The sequence below is a fragment of the Lepidochelys kempii genome, chromosome 4, assembly GCF_965140265.1.
Source record: "Lepidochelys kempii isolate rLepKem1 chromosome 4, rLepKem1.hap2, whole genome shotgun sequence".
In the NCBI taxonomy this organism is placed as follows: Eukaryota; Metazoa; Chordata; order Testudines; family Cheloniidae; genus Lepidochelys; species Lepidochelys kempii.
Window position 1 is genome coordinate 34,727,852 of NC_133259.1, and position 18,303 is coordinate 34,746,154.

General features: G+C 40.7%; 1 protein-coding gene across 28 annotated transcripts in view; it reads left to right on the plus strand.

Annotated features, from left to right (window-relative positions):
* The window catches only part of ANK2 (ankyrin 2), a 572,992-nt gene that overhangs the window by 511,352 nt on the left and 43,337 nt on the right, over positions 1-18,303 (plus strand). For 17 of the 28 annotated variants that reach the window (XR_012158530.1, XM_073340925.1, XM_073340929.1 and 14 more), the window contains 7 exons: positions 3,817-4,041; positions 5,768-5,866; positions 7,003-7,157; positions 8,850-9,061; positions 9,521-9,725; positions 11,998-12,094; positions 16,894-17,122. Coding sequence is in view for 27 of the 28 variants with exons in the window: in XM_073340925.1 (XP_073197026.1) it covers positions 3,817-4,041; positions 5,768-5,866; positions 7,003-7,157; positions 8,850-9,061; positions 9,521-9,725; positions 11,998-12,094; positions 16,894-17,122 (1,222 nt within the window). In the remaining variant the exon portion in view is untranslated. The remainder of the gene's footprint in view (positions 1-3,816; positions 4,042-5,767; positions 5,867-7,002; positions 7,158-8,849; positions 9,062-9,520; positions 9,726-11,997; positions 12,095-16,893; positions 17,123-18,303) is intronic. The other 11 variants (XM_073340948.1, XM_073340943.1, XM_073340927.1 and 8 more) reach the window with 1 other exon arrangement.

Sequence of the window (18,303 nt, forward strand, 5' to 3'; positions counted from 1 at the left end):
CAGTGACACAGGAGAGGCTGTTCGGCCTTGCAACCATCTCAGTAGAGCATGAGCTGGACCAGACTGTGGACTTTCAGGAAGCAGTTCAAATCTTTGCAACCAAGAAGGCACGGAAAGCACCACTTTGGTCATTCAAACAGATAAAAATGCCAGTGTTTACTACGCAGACAAGAAAAGTTACATTTGCTGTTCAGGTGTTTGAAAGTTAAGTGTTACTTAATGTTTTTGAACAAGGCGTTTTAAGTTGTTCGTTTTCCTTTATTGGGGTAGGTAGCAGAGCAGTACCATGAGAGAAGCAGAACAGGAAGAAGGCAGAATTGAGTCCTTTCAAAGTTTTGGCCCAAGCGAGGGAGCATGGGGGCATCATTTGAGCTCCCCGCCTCAGGTGCCAAAATGTTGTGGGCCGGCCCTGTCAGTGAAAGCAGGATTAAGCATTTTATTAATGGCTGTATTAACAAAATCAGCTATTACTTCTGAATTGTCAATGTCCCTAGTCCGCTGATGCTTTTTTACTCTCGTTATCTTTATATCCTCTCTCAAATGTGCCTTTCTTGGCCTATTTCTGTTTTTGAGGATAGTAGCTGGCCTTACTAATAAATATTTGGGATCTTTCTCTTGCTTATTCCAGCTGCTAGATACCCTAAATAAACGGAAGACTGACAAGTTAGTTTGCTTCATGCTTTTATGTCTTTGGCTGAGAAGGGTTGAAGTTAAATAGCTAGTATTTTGCACCTGTGACGCTCATTAGAGACACAGACCATACTAGAATTGTAAGTTGACCTTCAGTAGATCTTGGATGTTCCAGTGGATGGAACACAGGGGCTGCTACTATATTACTTGTGAACATGCTGCAAAATTCCAGTATAAATAAGAATGTTGAAAAAAGAGATATTTGTCCTATTTCTAACTTCACTTTTACACCACTGATTTGTTGTCTAAACAAATATCCTCTTCCAGGGCTACTTCACAGGTATACAGGCTGTCTGTTTCATGGGAAAGCATCATAATTTCAGTTCATTTCTCATTTTTTAGCTTATCTGAAAACTTTCACTCCTTAGAAAGCTTCACTTAAAAAGAAAGTACCACCTGTGAAAATAGCAGAGGCCAGTATTGCTATTGTAGCAGGGATTCCTTGATTGGGTACTATGCCATATGCATTATTAGGGATGTTGAATTATTATTTATGGATATTATTATCTATTTATTTGTATTTCAGTAGCAGCCCCAGTGTGCACAGTGATGTTGACACACAATGTGCGATGAATTGCTTAATTTCTAAGAAAAAGATTTTCATTGGGAATAAAGTATTCCCTGAATGAAAGGAAAAAAATTGTTGACTCCATTATCATTTACTATTAGTTGACCATCTTGAGCACTTGTTGAATAATGAAAAAAATTGTATTAATGATTAGTTCACTTGAAAAAAAATGCCAAAATTAATTCAGTAAATTATTTGCACCAAATAATTCAGCCAGCTCTAATAACAGTGGTAGCAGTTTCTGTAGTTGTTCACAATATTAACACCAGATTGTGAACTCCTTATGCCGTCCCAGAACTTAGGCTGTTGTTAAATACATTTCTAAAGCATTCTTCATCATTGAATTTTAGGCTGATTCTCAGAGACAAAAGTCACAAACATTTTCATTCATTTATTATAAAGGTGACACAAAAACTGCATCTAGATAATGACTTTGTTTTATCTTGGAAAGACAATCACATAGCATTATTGTAAAAGTTGAGCAACTAGCATCCTTGATTTCCTCTTTCATCCCTATTCATAAATATATATATATAACACTAAACTATATCTAGAATGGATTAAGATAGGTAGAGTCCTTTCTTCAAAAATGAACCCTAAGGAATTAAAGCTGTAAATACTTGTTCATTTTTGTTTGTTTTTTGTTAAAACCACAGAAACCATCAGTCCCCTGAGGAATGAGATAATAGTTGTACTCCATAGGGTATTACACTAAACAAAATCTAGAGGTATATGAATGGTGGTAGACTAGGAGACTGCATGTGTGGGAAGGAGTGGGAAGTCTCTTCATATGGCATCCATGGTGCATGGCGTGCTTTAGATTGGCAGGTTGTGGCTCCTTCCTCTCATTCATTTTTATGACGTGACTTGCACGGAGTGTTGGGTGTTCTGTTTTAACAGCATGTGGAATGAATTGTAAATGTTTTGATAATGAATGGATTCAAATATTTGTAATACCGAGTGACCCCAGAGAGTGAAAAATATCTGTATTTGTCTCTCATGTGGTAAGATTTTTTTATTGCAGGTCTCTCCGTGCAGATGTTAGTATTTGTGTGAATCCCTGTCTGATGACTAGTGTAGTCCTAAAAGTAGGTCTGGTATTATCCTGCCTCATGTACTTTCCCTACTCTCGCTGCAGCAAGCCGGCCTCTCCACCCCCAGGGCAGTGATGATGATAAGTCATGAAACTAAACAATATAAAATTTAAAGTAGCCATTTTTTCTAGGGTTTTGTATGTTTCACAGAAATGGCTTTAATTAAGCTGTGTCCCAGATCGCAGCACAACTATCAAAATCAGCACATTGTCTAGTCATGACTGAACAAAGTGGGCTATAGGTAGGAGAAAGGAAAAAAATAAAGGCAATTTATCTCAAGCCATGAGGGACCTCCTTGCCACAGATGTCTTCCTGCCACTGTAGGGTGTCCTACAGAGACGTATTAACATTGTGTATATATAGTAAGAGAGAAAAAGCAGAAATTTATAAATAAACCCATTACAGAATGGTTACCACCTGCTCACATCTCCACATCTTTCTGTAGTTGTCTTATCCTTATATAACAGAGGCACACTGGGACAGTATCCTAATTGACAACAAGCCCATCTCACATTCGATTATATGCCATTCTCTCTGTATAAGGAAATGATTTTAGTAGAAGAATCCCATCCTTATTTTCTCCTGTCCTGTTTTGTCTTTGGAAAGGGTAAGGAGAAAAGTGGGCATCTGAAATGTAGTAAGAAGTAGTGTTTATCTTGTTAAAAGTCAATATAGTCACTTTTTAAAAAAAAGTGAATTGAAATCTTGAAGATTATTTTTCTTCTCTCTAGTCAGTTTGTCATGATATCATATAGTGAAAAGTTTTTAAGAAATGCTAAATGTTAAAGAGGGAGACATTCATACTTGATATAAAGAGCTACAACTCCCACTGGTTTTAATAGGAGTTGTAACTGCTTACTCCAGAACAAAATTTGACTCATAATCTGTGAATTACATAATTTTAGGAGTTTTAGTTACATCAGACTACTAAAAAAATTATACTGATCTTTCAAAAAATCAGAATTGCCTTTATATTATTGCATTAGTAAGCCATTTTCCTTTAATAATATATATTAAAATTGTATACTATACATGTGTGTGTATCATGCCCATCTTACATTGCAATGACACTAGTGGTAGAAATATGCCAGATAGCATTGCGGAAAAATATATAATATGAAAATGTGTATATCGATATATATATGTATAAAATAAAGACACTTGGTCATGACGCTATATTTTATATATGGTATATTTCTTCCAGCAGTTGCATTGCAAAATAAGAGTGTTGCTATGAAAAGCTCTTAAGATAAATATTTTTAGTGCAAGCCATCAGGGATGTTAGCATGAATTAGTGCTACATATACAAAAGGGGAGTTGGTTTTTTTAACTGTACGGATTAAGAAAGTGCCCTAGATATATAGTTTGTTACATTTTGGAAGAAAACCATTTGGAACAGAACTGAAGTGATTTTGCTTTGGCTAATACACTTTCCAGTCATATCTAATATAAATTTATTTTCAGCTTCCTGGTTAGCTTCATGGTGGATGCCCGTGGTGGTGCCATGCGAGGTTGCAGACACAACGGGTTAAGGATCATTATTCCTCCTCGGAAATGCACTGCCCCAACACGAGTAACCTGCAGATTGGTCAAACGTCATAGACTGGCCACCATGCCGCCGATGGTGGAAGGAGAAGGTCTGGCCAGCCGCCTGATTGAAGTTGGACCTTCTGGTGCTCAGTTTCTTGGGTAAGACTTTCTGTTTGACCGAAATGAAAATGATAGGTATAGCTCCATCTGTTTGCAGATTGCACTGGGGTAGCCCCTGCTTCAAGATTTAAATGGAAAATGTCTGTTTAGTATACTGTTACATATTGATCATAACATTATAGGGCCCCTAGTGCAAATCAGCGATTAGTTTGTCAGCAATTCACTTAGCTTGTATGCCTTTTCATTTGAAAACACTGATTTTTTTAACCACTAACACTAAGGTTTAGTGTGCTTCCTCGAATAAGTTTATTAATCAGTGCCGTGCTAGTAAAATGGAAATCGCATTGCTGTCAGTGTTAGGCAATTCATACTCTATTTATATCATCCACAGTTAAGGCATGAATAACAAATAGCACAGCACTGATCTAAAACCAAATTTAAAGCCTGCTACAGATACAGCACAAGTTAAAGCTACTTATAGTAGAAACTTGTGTTTTGTCTATAGGCCTGCTGTCAATAATTTGGACTATCTGGGAAGCACAAGCTTTTGATTTTTCTGGGGTTAAAATTGCAAGTTCAAACAATAGGACAACTCAGGAATTCTTTAGCAGTTTATTTTGTCCTATGTTGCAATACCCAATAGAAAGATCAGAACTGCAACTACTGCTGTGCTTGTTTTAGCAATTTTCTGCTGAAACCAGCCGTTCTCCACACTTTTGTTTGTTTTACCAGCTACTCTCCTTATCAACTGTAGCATCCAAAAATGGATGATTGAAGGAACCCCTCCAATAGAGTGAATGGCTTCAGTTGGAAACTGACGAATGAAGTTATGAAAGGCAACAGTTTAAATCCATTTTGAGACAATTCAATTGTAGTTAAGTCCTGTCATGTAAAGGTAATCAGCAGAGCCACCTTCTGAAATTATATCTGGAGGAATGAGCTTGAGGAAGAGTGAGAGGTGGTTTGATGTTTTTTAAAAATACATTGAATCAAGTATGAGAGGGGAAAGTATCCATGCTTGTTCCCAATATTTTATTGATGCTGTTCTTTAATAATGGATCAGGAAGGGTTATGAAACACTGGGAACATAAAGCTAGAGGCCAGTCCTCTTCTGTGACAAATAGGGTGCTCCTAGGTTTCAGATGCATCAGCAGAAAAGCTGCCAAACAAAATACTAATTTGATATTCTCTTCTAATCTAGGTCAGTTCTTATCAAAAACCAAATTTAAAATACCAGCAGAATACCTCTGCTGTCACAATAATTATTTCTCTAATCTTCTCTCCTTCCCCACATTCACACTAACATGCAGTACCTTTTATTTTTTTAAATGGTCCCTCCATCCAATGAGGAATCTCAATAAAAATTCATCTGAATAACACACATGCATACGTTAGTCAGAGTTTTTGTGTCGCTCCTGATAGGTTTATCCCCTACTAATGGGCATTTTTCTGGGTGGCGTCCTGGCAGTGAAATCAGGTATTGTGTACTGTACCTGCCAACACAAATATTACTGTACTACACTGACACATCCATTCTAAGAGCCGGATTCTGCTCCCATTAAGTTCAATGACAAAACTTCCATTAACATTAATGGAAGCATTTCATTAATTTCTATCAGCAGTGGGACACAACTAGGGCAGAACCTTATTCAGTGTTTCACCTAATTCTACTCTGTTGACCAGACAGTGGCACTGGGGTTCTGAAAAAAACATACATAAAGCTTATTTATGTTCTTTCTTTCACTGCTGCTTTGGATGTACTCAGTAAACTTCATCTGCCTACGGCTCCTCCCCCACTTAATGAGGGAGAAAGCTTGGTCAGCCGAATCCTTCAGCTGGGGCCTCCTGGGACCAAATTCCTTGGGTAGGAGAGACTTAAAACAAATTGATGGATGCTGGCCTCCCCTTTCTTCTCCTTCTCCTGCAATATGATTTATTTTTTTATGTCATTGTGCCCATGACATTGTCCCTTTCTATGATTTGAAATTTTGTATATCTAACCTTTAGTGGACCATTTTCCAATCCTTGTGGTATGTGGTTTTTGTTTTGGTGGTATGTTTATATCTTTTTTGTAAAGTTCTGTGACCTTCATTTTTGTTTTAGCATGAGATCTTCCTAGCTGTAAAATGTGCCAGCTGTTTTGTGCTTGATGTCTGTAGCAAAGCAACCTGGATTGGAACTAAAAAGAATCTTCTGTGCGTGTGTCTATTTTGCACCCATTGCTACCAAACCAATAATAATGTTATATGTTGGATATAATATAACATAGTATGAATAAGCATGACACTTATCAAGTACATGATGGCCTATATCATTATGCACTCGTGAGGTATATGTATAGTGCATATTTATATTTTCTTACAGAGTGTAGAAAATACCAGAGTTATGAGTGTGTGTATATATATACACACACACACACATATATATTTACGTGTGTTCATAATGAAACAAATTCTTATCTCCTCTACACTAGTAGAAATCCAGATTAATGTTGATGTAAAATCAGCATAAGTGAGAGATTAATCAAGCCCATTGACTTCAGTGACATTATTCTGATTTTCACTAGTATACCAGATTAGAATTTGTCCCACTGTCTGTATATACTGCAGTGGATTCTCTTTGAAATGAGATTGGACAGGTTAACACACATGGTGGCGACAGCTAAAATGAGCACGAGTTTTAGTAATTTTATCAGTTTGTAACAACACTCTAAAATCTCTGTTCAAACTACTGCTTCCTTACTGAGTGCTGTCAGTGTGTACCTTCAGTGTGTAAAGAGATGTATGCACATCTAAACTGTCCTACCGTACATACTGAGTCCTTATAAAAAGCGAAGATGCTCTAGTGACCCACTGATATGCTGTTCAGGATTGCACCCAACTATGCTGGAGAAGTGGGTAGAATTCCAGGTTACTTTGTAACAGACTGAATGGATTGCTGTTACTTCTGTTTCTTCCTTTCTCACCCATATACATTTAATGTGCTGTGTTGCTGTGTCAGGCCTGTGATCGTGGAGATCCCCCATTTTGCAGCTCTGCGTGGGAAAGAGAGAGAGCTGGTAATCCTGCGCAGTGAGAATGGGGACAGCTGGAAGGAGCATTTCTGTGAATATACCGAGGATGAACTGAATGAAATCCTCAATGGAATGGATGAAGGTACTCAGTGCTGGGACAAGGGTGAGGTGGGGGTTGAAGAAGAAAACAGAGGAATTAAAATGATCCTTTGTATTATTTCTGTATCTGGGGAAGACCTAGTTTATCTCCTCTCTGATTGACTGCCTCACTACTGACCTTCTCTCCAGAGGCCATGTTGCCACATTCTGCTGATGTTTCACAGGAGTCACAGTGGAACATCATAACATGCTTAGTATACATGGCAGTGCTGGGGGTATATGTGTGCTGACATCCTAGCACATTTACAAGCATCAAAGAGGCAAAATATGTCTGGTATTATCTGGTAAAGAGCAGTTCTTCTTTGGGTGCTGGTCCTTAAGTGTATTCTACATGTGTGCACGTGAATACATGTGTGCCATGCGCCTGAGTCCAGAGGTTGGCCACCACATATGCGCAGTAGGTCTCCTCATGCTCCCAACCGATGGAATAAGAGCCAGTGTGGGCCGATGCCTCTTCAGACCCTCTTTCTCAGTTCACGCTTCTGCTGTGGATGCAGCAATGGTATCTGCAGTACCACAAGCATCTTTGCCTCCGGCTTCCTGGCTCACTCCCACCTCCAGTCTGAGCGCTGCTTGCCAATAACCCCAATGTGGAATGGACATAAGAATCAGCACTTGAAGAAGAAATGGAGGTTACTTCCTGTAACTGGAGGTTCTTTGAGATGTGTGGTCTCTATCTCTGGATTCCACTTCCCACCCTCTGTCCCGCTGCTTCGAAACCTGTTGGATTTGTGGTAAGAAGAGGGACTGGAGAGATTTCAGCCTGCGCTGGCTCTTATATCTTCAGTCACAAGCATGAGGAGACACCTACTGCATATGTGGTGGCCAATGGACACTACTTGTAAGAATTTCTGGATTCGGGTGCATGCATACCCACATGTGGAATACACATAGGGACCACACATCTCGAAAAACTTCCAGTGACAGTAAGTAACCTCCATATATAAAACTTCTTAGTGTTTAACTCCCTTTTGGTACATGAATTCCCATGCCCTTTTCACAATACTAAACTAAGAGCTTCCTTCGCAAATATCTCACCATGCTGTATTTTATTACCTTTATGGAAGGCTGCTTGTTTGGAGGGGCTGAGTAATCACAGATACTATTGCAACTTGAGGGGATAGTAATAACTCCATAGTGGCACTGACCATGATCTACGGCAGGGAGATGGGCTTTGTGCTGTAGTTGAGGATGTACCTGAAGGATGCATTTTAGTTTTTAGAAAGGCTATACTTAGATCTTCATTCAGTGTGGTACTTGAGCATGTGCCTAACATTAAGCTTGTGAGTAATACTATTGAACTGAATGGGACTGCCTATGTGCTTAAATCACATACTTAAGTAACTCACTGATTGGAGCTTTGTGCTGTTGATGTTATCCTTGGCCTTCAAGTAGGTACATAGTGTAAAGATCAGCTCAAATCAAAGTTCTTGATTTATATGTCCCCCACATTACAGGAAAGTAAAGATCTTGTTCTGAATTAGGTGTTTTGGGCTATCTCTAATTCCCCACTCCCTTCAGAATTCTGACTTTTACTGTTTTTGCTTTAAATTTCAAAGGTCTTTAAAGCTTTTCACCTTTATTTGCTATGTATGTATAGCTTTTCTTGTCTGGAAATTGCTGTGTTGGCTCTATGAAATTCTCGTTGTGTGAACCTGACTCATTTTTCACTTAGTACTTGACACTCCAGAGGAGCTTGAGAAGAAGCGTATCTGCCGTATCATCACCAGGGATTTCCCACAGTACTTTGCAGTGGTGTCCCGGATCAAACAGGACAGCAACCTCATTGGACCTGAGGGAGGTGTGCTTAGCAGCACTGTAGTACCACAAGTGCAGGCAGTCTTTCCAGAGGGCGCACTAACCAAGCGAATTCGTGTTGGCCTCCAGGTACAGAGAAGCAGTGACAAGGCTTATTACACCTTCCTCATTGGCTTTTCATTTGAGCCATGACCCTGGTAAAACAATACATTTTCTATATTGCATAGTCAGCAGACAGCTGAACAATTACATCAGCTCACCATTTGCCCACTGCTATCTAAAATGCCACTACAGCAAAATAAAAATTGTGGGAGAGAGAGTCAGGTCTAGAAGCTAGAGCAAGATAGTGAGAGTCAGATTTCTTGAGTTTTATTCATGACTCTGTAAGTGACTGACTGTCGGATATTGGGCAAGTCACTTAACCTCTCTGTGCTACAATGGTAATGCTAACGTAGTTCACAAAGGAGTTGTGGGATTTAATTACGACTTGCTATATAACACTGGCAGGGGTCAGATACATTCATTTACATCTTCATTAAGCTACATTTCCATATTGTTTATTCATTTTTGTCTTGTTACTTTGGAAAGGCCCAACCTATGCACAATGAACTTGTAAGGAAGATTTTAGGGAACAAGGCAACCTTCAGTCCTATAGTCACCCTGGAGCCAAGAAGGAGGAAATTCCACAAGCCAATCACAATGACTATTCCTGTCCCCAAAGCCTCGAGTGATGGGATGATGAATGGTTATGGGGGAGAAACACCCACTTTAAGATTACTGTGCAGCATAACAGGTAGGCTTAGTGCACTAGAGTTTTGTATGTGATGCAGACTCTTGAGATCACAAAGTGTTGTTGGTCAAATGTATTAAAAGATTACATTGACATAAATCTCTGTAAAATCTTTACTGGGGGCTGTGATATGAAAATAAACTGCATTCATTCCACTGGAGTGGAACTGATATTTCACCACTTGGGAGAACAGCAGCAATATTGTATATTTTTCTCCATGCTGTATAGCCCCATGCTTTTCACTTCTTAGCATTTTCTTCATTGGTTCTGTTTATGGAGCACCATATTCTGGTCAATGATGTCCAAACATTCATGACACATAAGGAAACACAATCAATGTCCCAGAGAGTTTAGGGCCAAATTTGGAACCCCTGATTTTCTTTGGTCAGCTCGTCCTATTGAAATCAGTTATGAGTAACTGCTCATTAATATGAGTGAGGGGTTCCCCAACTGGCATATAAAATATAATACGACAGATTTTTCTATATGTGCAAAATATTCTTCTGCAGAATTAATTCTGCTGAAATAAATAGCAAAACTTTAACTTGAGTCTAATCAGAATAATTGGAAAAGGAAGTTCTATACACTAGAAATCACAAATTTATTATGATAATTTCTTCCTCCCAAGTACAACTTCAGCAGAGTTGTTACTGGGATAATTTCCCACTATATGGGTAAAGAATCTGGAATGAGCAGAAGTTATGTTTTTCTCCTTCTTAGCATTTGCACAACATGCCTCAGGTGGCACGTGATCAGGATTCATTACTGAATTTGGTCTGCTGGTTAGATCATTAGCTTTCCTGGCTTGGGCTGGGTACTGACAGGAAGTGTGACATGAATGCTGATCCATGCCCCCGTTATGTTTAGTTATGACATAGAGTAACTCCTCACTTAAAGTTGCCCTGGTTAACGTTGTTTCGTTGGTATGTTGCTGATCAATTAGGGAACATGCTCGTTTAAAGTTGCACAATGCTCCCTTATAACATTGTTTGGCAGCCGCCTGCTTTGTCCACTGCTTGCAGGAGGAGCAGCCCACTGGAGCTAGCTGGTGGGGGCTTGGAACCAGGGGGGGCGAGCAGCTGCCCTATCAGCTTCCTGCTCCCCTAAGTTCCCTGTGCGGCAGCTGCCCATCATGCTATCAATTGTCGGCAGTTCAGCTGTCCCTCAGCCCACTGCCATGTGCTGCTCCTGCCCTGTGCCTTGGAGCTGCTCCCGGGAGACTCCTGCTTGCTGTGCAGGACGGGGGGACAGAGGGGAACTAATGTTACGGTGTCCCCCCTCCCCCCGCTCCTGTCCCCCGCTTACCCCTTCTCCATATAGAGCAGGATGGGGACATGACAGGGCTCAGGAGGGAGAGAGCTTGCTGGCCGCAGCTGCTGTCTCAACTTCCTGATATACTTCAAAAGGCAATGTACTTAGAGTGATGTCAGCATACTTAAAGGGGCAATGCGTGTCTCTCTCTCTCTCCCACACAAAGGGTGTGTGTCTCTGTCTGCCATGCTGTCTCTCCTCCCTCCATTCGTGCTGCCTTGTAGAGTGTGAGGCTACATTAACAACAATGTGTTAACCCTTGAGGGCTCAGCCGAATGCTAGTTCATCATTTAGCCATAAGGCATTCCCTGGGAAATATCTTACGCCCTCTAACTTCACCACCTCAACCAAGCTTCACAGTCATCATTGCTGTGTACAGTATTAAATTGTTTGTTTAAAACTTATACTCTGTGTGTGTGTGTGTGTGTATATATATACACATGCATATATATAATCTAGTTTTTTGTTTGGTGAAAACAAATTCTCTGGAACCTAACCCCCCCTATTTACATTAATTCTTATGGGGAAATTGGATTCGCTTAACATCGTTTCACTTAAGGTCGCATTTTTCAGGAACATAACTACAACGTTAAGCGAGGAGTTACTGTACAGAAAATTTTAGCCTCATCTTTTTGCTTTACTATGTCAGAGGTTTGCATTTAGCTGTAAGTCCCATACAGTTTCAGATGCAGTTTGAAAAGATTGTTTCCAGAGCTGTGCTTCAGCACTCATCGTTTGAGAAAATGAATATTGGTTTATTTGGGCAAACTCTCTCCTTGGCTAAATCCATGCAATCCTGTTAACATCAGTGGCGTAACATCAGGTGTAACTGAAGGAAAAACTGGGCCTATTGTTTACAACAATTTGAAACATGCTACAAATTTCCTACAAAAAAGAGGGCTGGGATTTTGCTTGTTTTTAAACTATTATTTTTATTTATTTATTTATTTATTTATTCTTTCAGGTGGAACTACCCCTGCTCAATGGGAAGATATTACAGGAACAACACCATTAACGTTTGTCAATGAATGTGTTTCCTTCACAACAAATGTGTCTGCCAGGTACACACACAGCAAAACATCTCTGTTAAACGGAACCCTTTAAATCTGGTCCTTTTTTCTTCCATGCATTTCTCACTTATATCTAACATCTCTTTTGGAAGGGGTTTAGTTTAGTTTAGTTTAACCATGATCTTCTATATAGCAGAATAAACTGATTATTTTAAACTGTTTAGTGGCAAAAGATAGCCACAGTTCAGCAAGGTACTTAAGCATATGTGTAATTTTACCCATTGAAGTCAATGAGACTACTCAAATGTTTAAAAGTATGGACGCTCTTAAGAACATTGCTATAGCATGAATGATTAGACCCAGAGTGCATCCATCTAACTGGGATGTGAGAGGAGATTTTATAATTGGCCCAACTGCATTCATATGATCTTTTATGCCTGAAGATGTTTTTTTTACAGACATATGTGGGATTTTCAATGTTGTACTTGCTGAATTAAATGGGAATTTTATTGTAGGTTTCAGTGGGTGCAGAGTTGCAGTATCAATGAACCCCTTTGAAAACCTCACCATGGTTTTGCCTGATAGGTGCTCCTCGACTGGGCAGCCAAAAGTCTTTTGTTTAAACAGTTAATTGAAGATTCATCCAGGGAAAACCCACCAGGGGAAAGAGGTTGCTTCTGTACTTGGTTTATAATTTATAAAATAATATGTTACTTCCAGCAAGCTCCAAAGAATCAGAAATCGGAGAGGGAGAACTTGTATAATGACCTGGAAGTGGTCCTGTATGTAAATCCCAACATGAGACACAGTCAACAAACTGAGTGAAGCTTACATGAAAATGAACCGCAGTAACACATCCTTCCATTTGCAAACAAAGCAATTGCACATTAACTCATTCTAAATTAATTCAGCTAGAGTATCTGCCTATCTGCAGATTTTGCTGCATTGCAGATACAACAGAGACATGATTTTAGCAGCTGTTCAGTGTCACCGAGATGAAATACTTTCCTGATCAGATTCATCCTTCTGAATAACTATAAACAGAATCTTCAAAAGAATCTATATTTTTTATTAACATATGGTGTTTATTATTATCTGATATTTATATTACAGTGGCACTGAATCAAAATCTGGTAGGCCCAGCAGTGGAACATTTTTAATAGTGAGGGTGTTGAAAGCCAGCCCCCTTACCTTTGTCCACCGCCGCCTCCCCCGTCCCCCCCGCCCAGAGTTGAGGCTGGCAGCCGGGACACAGGCCCGGGGCCAGCAGCATCCCCCTGCATCCCTAGTTCCCACGCCTTTGAGGCCCAGACACACATCTAGGAAGATACAGTTCCTTCCCTGAAGACTTTTTAATCTATGAGCCCGGTCCTTCAAATTCTTGTGAGTAACTTCACTCATGCAACTTGTCCCATCAGGTTCAATAGAAATATTTGTATGAATAGAGCTAATAGAGCCATCCTTGCTTCCATCCCGCAGTATAAAGGCATATATATATATAGCACATGGCTAGGGAAAGGGGGGATGACAAGGGAGCAGAACAAAATGTCTGCTTTTCACCAGCAGAGGGCCGTACAGAGCTCTCAGGATCTAACACCCTTTCTACTGAACCAGTGTTAAAATTGGTGGATGATATAGACAAACATTTGGTAGCCAGACCAGGTACTACTACTATTTTAATTAAATGAATCTACTGACAAGCAAGTCTAAGCAAAACAATGGTAAAATTGAGTCAAGCTTCTGGAACCTTGTCTAGACAAGGGCTCTGTTGGTAGAACTGGTGAGACATTTCCCCAGTGTAGACAGCCCCACTTGCAATGAAAGCCCAGCAGTAAAGCTTTAAAAAGGTAAGTACCCAAAATGCTCAGTCTCAAATGGATGGGGAATAAACACTTTTCACTAGAGACCAAAAGAGAGACCTCTTCAGCTGTATTTTGTGTCTCAACAGCTGTATGCAGCATTAGTTATGTTAAAGGTCATACATTAAAGACTTCATTCAATAGTCAGCATTGCAGATTAGACACTGTATTTGAGAGATCCAGGTCTAGAGCTGCACTAGGGTTATGGCATCAACAGCAAGCCCAGATGTGGAAGTTGTTAGTGTGTGAACAATGAGTCACAATTGTTTGACGTATAGGCCTTCTTAAACAGGGGTTTTCAAACTTTTTTTCTGGCGACCCAGTTGAAGAAAATTGTTGATGCCCGTGACCCAACAGAGCTGGGGATTAGGGGTTTGGTGTGTGTGTGTGCGGCTCAGGGCTGGGGTAGGGATGCAGGAGGGGGTCAGGGCTCTAGGCTGGGGGGGTGCAGGCTCTGGGGTGGGGCTGGGGATGAGGGGTTTGGGGTGCAGGAAGGGGCTCCGGGTTTGGGGGGGCTCAGGGCTGGGTAGAGGATTGTGGCGCAGGCTTACCTCAGACAGCTCCCAGTCAGCTGCACAGCAGGGGTGCTAAGGCAGGCTTCCTCCATGTCCCGGCACCGCAAACCGTGCTGTGCCCCGGAAGCGGCCAGCAGGAGGTCTGGCTCCGAGGTGGAGGCGCGCAAGCACCACTCCCCTAAGGTCCCATTGACCGGGAACCAGCCTATGGTAGTGCAGAGCCAGTGTTCAGGTGGGCGCAGCGCGCAGACCCCCGTAGCTCCCCCGCCTAGGAGACGGACCTGCTCCTGGCCACTTCCGGGGTGCAGCGCGGTGTCAGAACAGGCAGGAACCTGCCTTAGCCGGGCAGCACTGCCGACGGGACTTTTAACGGCCCGGTCAGCGGTGCTGACCACAGCCACCGCGACTCAGGGCCTTACATTCCATGACCCAGTACTGGGTCATGACCCGCAGTTTGAAATCCACTGTTCTATAAGCTCCACCTGCTCTCTTTTCACTCAGCAAGATATTTAAACCTGTGCCTAAAGTAAAATCCATGAAGTCAGTGAGCAGTACTGCATGTGCTTTAAAGTTAGCCACAGGCATATGTACCTTTCTGAATTGAGGCCTTAAAATGGTTTTACAAGAATCACACTCCCATTCACAGGATTAAGTCCTTCCAGGCAATGTTTGGGAAATCGCTACATTTCTCTAGAATACTGAAGAAGTTGATTGGAATCTTGGCCAATTTCCATTCCATCAGACACAAATTTAGTCTCAGATGTACTTTTTGTCTGCTGTACATGCAATCAAATTTTAAAATGTTCCTCTGTTTGAGCACTGTGGAGGCTTCTCAAGGTAGGTTTGCCTCCCTGGTTTGAGTCAGATACAGTACAGTCTTTCCCCACTTCTGTAAATTAAGGACCTTTGAGTATCAGATTTGCTTCCCCATGTTCAGATGTCATCAGTTTCCACTGTTTAGTCAATGAACACATTCAATGTTGTACAGAAAGGCACAGAATGAATATCCATTATTGTTCATCTTCAGTTGAGTAAGACCAGAGTAATCACGTTTCAAAGTGCATGGTTTGTGGGACGCTGTACCATGTGATCTACAGTAAGTAATAAGCCCCCTGTAGATTGTATCAACTCTGAGGAGTCTTTGACCCCTCGTGAATTCCTCCTCCTTCCTACGGGTGTCAAACTCAACCACGTTTTCCACCCACTCATCAAATTTTATTTAAATGAAATTCCATCAGCTCCAGAGATAAACTAAATGAAAATAACAGCTTTTATTCCTTTCATTTTAAAATATATAACAGGGCATTTATGCTGCTTCAGCTCAGAACTGTACAAGATAGGATTTTTTTTTCACTGCCTTTATTACACAAAGAGCACTCTATTTGTCTCAACAAAGTGTATGGCAGTTGTAATCAAAAATGGTAATATTTATGTTCTTGCATTTTGAGAAGGGGTAATGTTGCTGTCTACTGACTAGCCAAAAGAGCAGGTGGAAGGTAAGGTAGTTGGGAAGTAAGGGAAGTTTTCCTTCTGCTCAACTGGTAGAGGCCTGTTTTTGGAGCTGTAGTACTAGTCCTGGTTTCTGAGGTTTGCATGCAATTTATATAGTGATCTGTGTCTACTGTCTGCGATACATGGGTCTGTTGCAACATCACATGAATGAAAGTTGCTTAGTGAGAAATAGTGAGGAATGTTTTCAATGAACTCTGCTGGAGGAAAGTGCTAGAAGTTGGTATTCTCTTGTAAGCAGTTTAAAGTAAGTGGTTGTTGAATAAGTGAAGCCAGATAAACGATGGCCTCTCATTGATTTAATCAGTTTATAGGCAGGCATATTATCTAAGAAACTATGTCAGGCAGTATGGGCTGTATCGTTTGTAAAATCCAGATAATACCTGAGGTTCCAGGCTTTCATTTCTTGCTCGGGTAAATCTGCCTGGCCATAGTGCAGGAGCTGGTTAGTACTGGGGGATGTTCTCTAGGAAAAGAGTTTCCTTTCATGTCCTATCAGCAGATCGTATGTTCTGTTCACTGCTGTAAAATGCAGTTTCTTGTCTAGTTGACATGGAGATTAGTAGGGCATATTTTGGTTTACAGCTAAGCCTTAATGACAACAGGTTAGGTGAGCAGGGCTTTAATTCAGCAAGTTACTGTTTATTGTCCTGACCCTGCAAAGACTTCCACATATACTTCACCCAAACTTGAAATCTTTGCTGGATTAGGATCTATATCATTTGTTAAAATTTCCTTTCAGCAAGAAAAAATGCATTGTGGGTAGCCTGACCCTCATCTCCCAAAATTGATGAGTTTTAATTTTCTATTTTTTTCTGGTTTTTTCATGAATAACTGTGGCTGTGTTACTTGATGTCAGAGGGGAATGGTTCCAGGACAGTGTCTACACTACCAGCATGGAGATTTGCATTGCTTACATCTTGCTAGATGGCCAGTTTCAATAACTGCTCTTCATGTTCCTTCACAGGTTTTGGTTGGTAGACTGTCGACAGATACAGGAATCTGTTACTTTTGCCTCCCAAGTGTACAGAGAGATTATCTGTGTGCCCTACATGGCCAAATTTGTTGTGTTTGCCAAATCACATGATCCCATTGAAGCTCGATTAAGGTGCTTCTGCATGACAGATGACAAGGTGGATAAAACGCTAGAACAACAGGAAAACTTTGCAGAAGTTGCCAGAAGCAGGGATGTAGAGGTACAATACAAGACTATAGAGTATCATTTTTTTTGTCTTCATTCACAGTGTCTTGCCACATCTATTTCTAAAATCACAAATTCTGCATGCTATCTGATATAGGAGGCAGACATTAGTATTTAAGAAATGTTTTGTAATTGGATTCAAAATCAAGCTTACATCCTCCAAACCAAAGAATGTGATGGTATATTTTTGTGTGTGGAAATGTATACTGGCCTTTTGAGTCTGCTTTTCTGTTCATAAAAATGAACAGCAATTGCAGAAAACTCTTTTTATACTTTCAAGTTGTATGCATAGTTTACATACCGAGTTGGTTATGTTTTGTAAGCAGAATACTCTGATCTCAGAGCAAGGTGTAAGATAATTCAAAACAAGCACCAAGTTTCAGGCCAGCTCTGAATTGATATGAAACTCTCATGTCATATCAATGGGAGCTAAGGTAGGCCATCACTGAGTGCTTTGGAAAATCCCAGTTGTAATCTTTAGATTAAAAGAAAGCATTGGGACGGTGCTGGAATGAGTGGCCTGTAGATGCTTCATTCTGGAGGCTCAGAGTTCCAAGCCCTCGAGTAAAATTTTAAAAAAACATCTAAGTGGCTTTGGGAGCCTAGATTCCATTTTTAAAATTGACTTAGGCACCTAGAAACCTAAATATTATTGACATTCAATGAGACTCAGGCTCCTAAGTCTCTTTTGAGGCATTTTTGAAAAAAATAATCTCTAAACTCATTCCTTTACTCCTCATGCCAATAGGGTTAGAGAGTATTATATAGGTGGCACTCTCTATCGAATCCAGGGGAGGGGAGTCCTCAGGATACTGTGATGATCACTCCTATGCAAAACAGCAATACAGAAAGGTAATGGGTCCTGCCTTCATCAAACAAACTCTGCTGTGGTGTACAAACAATGCTGAGGGAGACAGGAATACTCCTGCTGAAAGGCTCGCTTTGTTTCTTGTCAAGCAAGAGTAATGCTAGTTTTGGGGGGAGGAGGAAAGATTACAGTGGGCTATTTCCTGTGGCCCTTAGACAGGCAAAACTGTCACTGAAGTTGGTAGGAACGTTGGCTATGAAGGACCGCAGAATTTGGTACACAAAAACAGAGAAATTAGGTCACTGGGCAGCTACAATGGAGGGAGATCACCCCAAGGGCAGGTGTAGCAGTATTGCACACCGATGCAC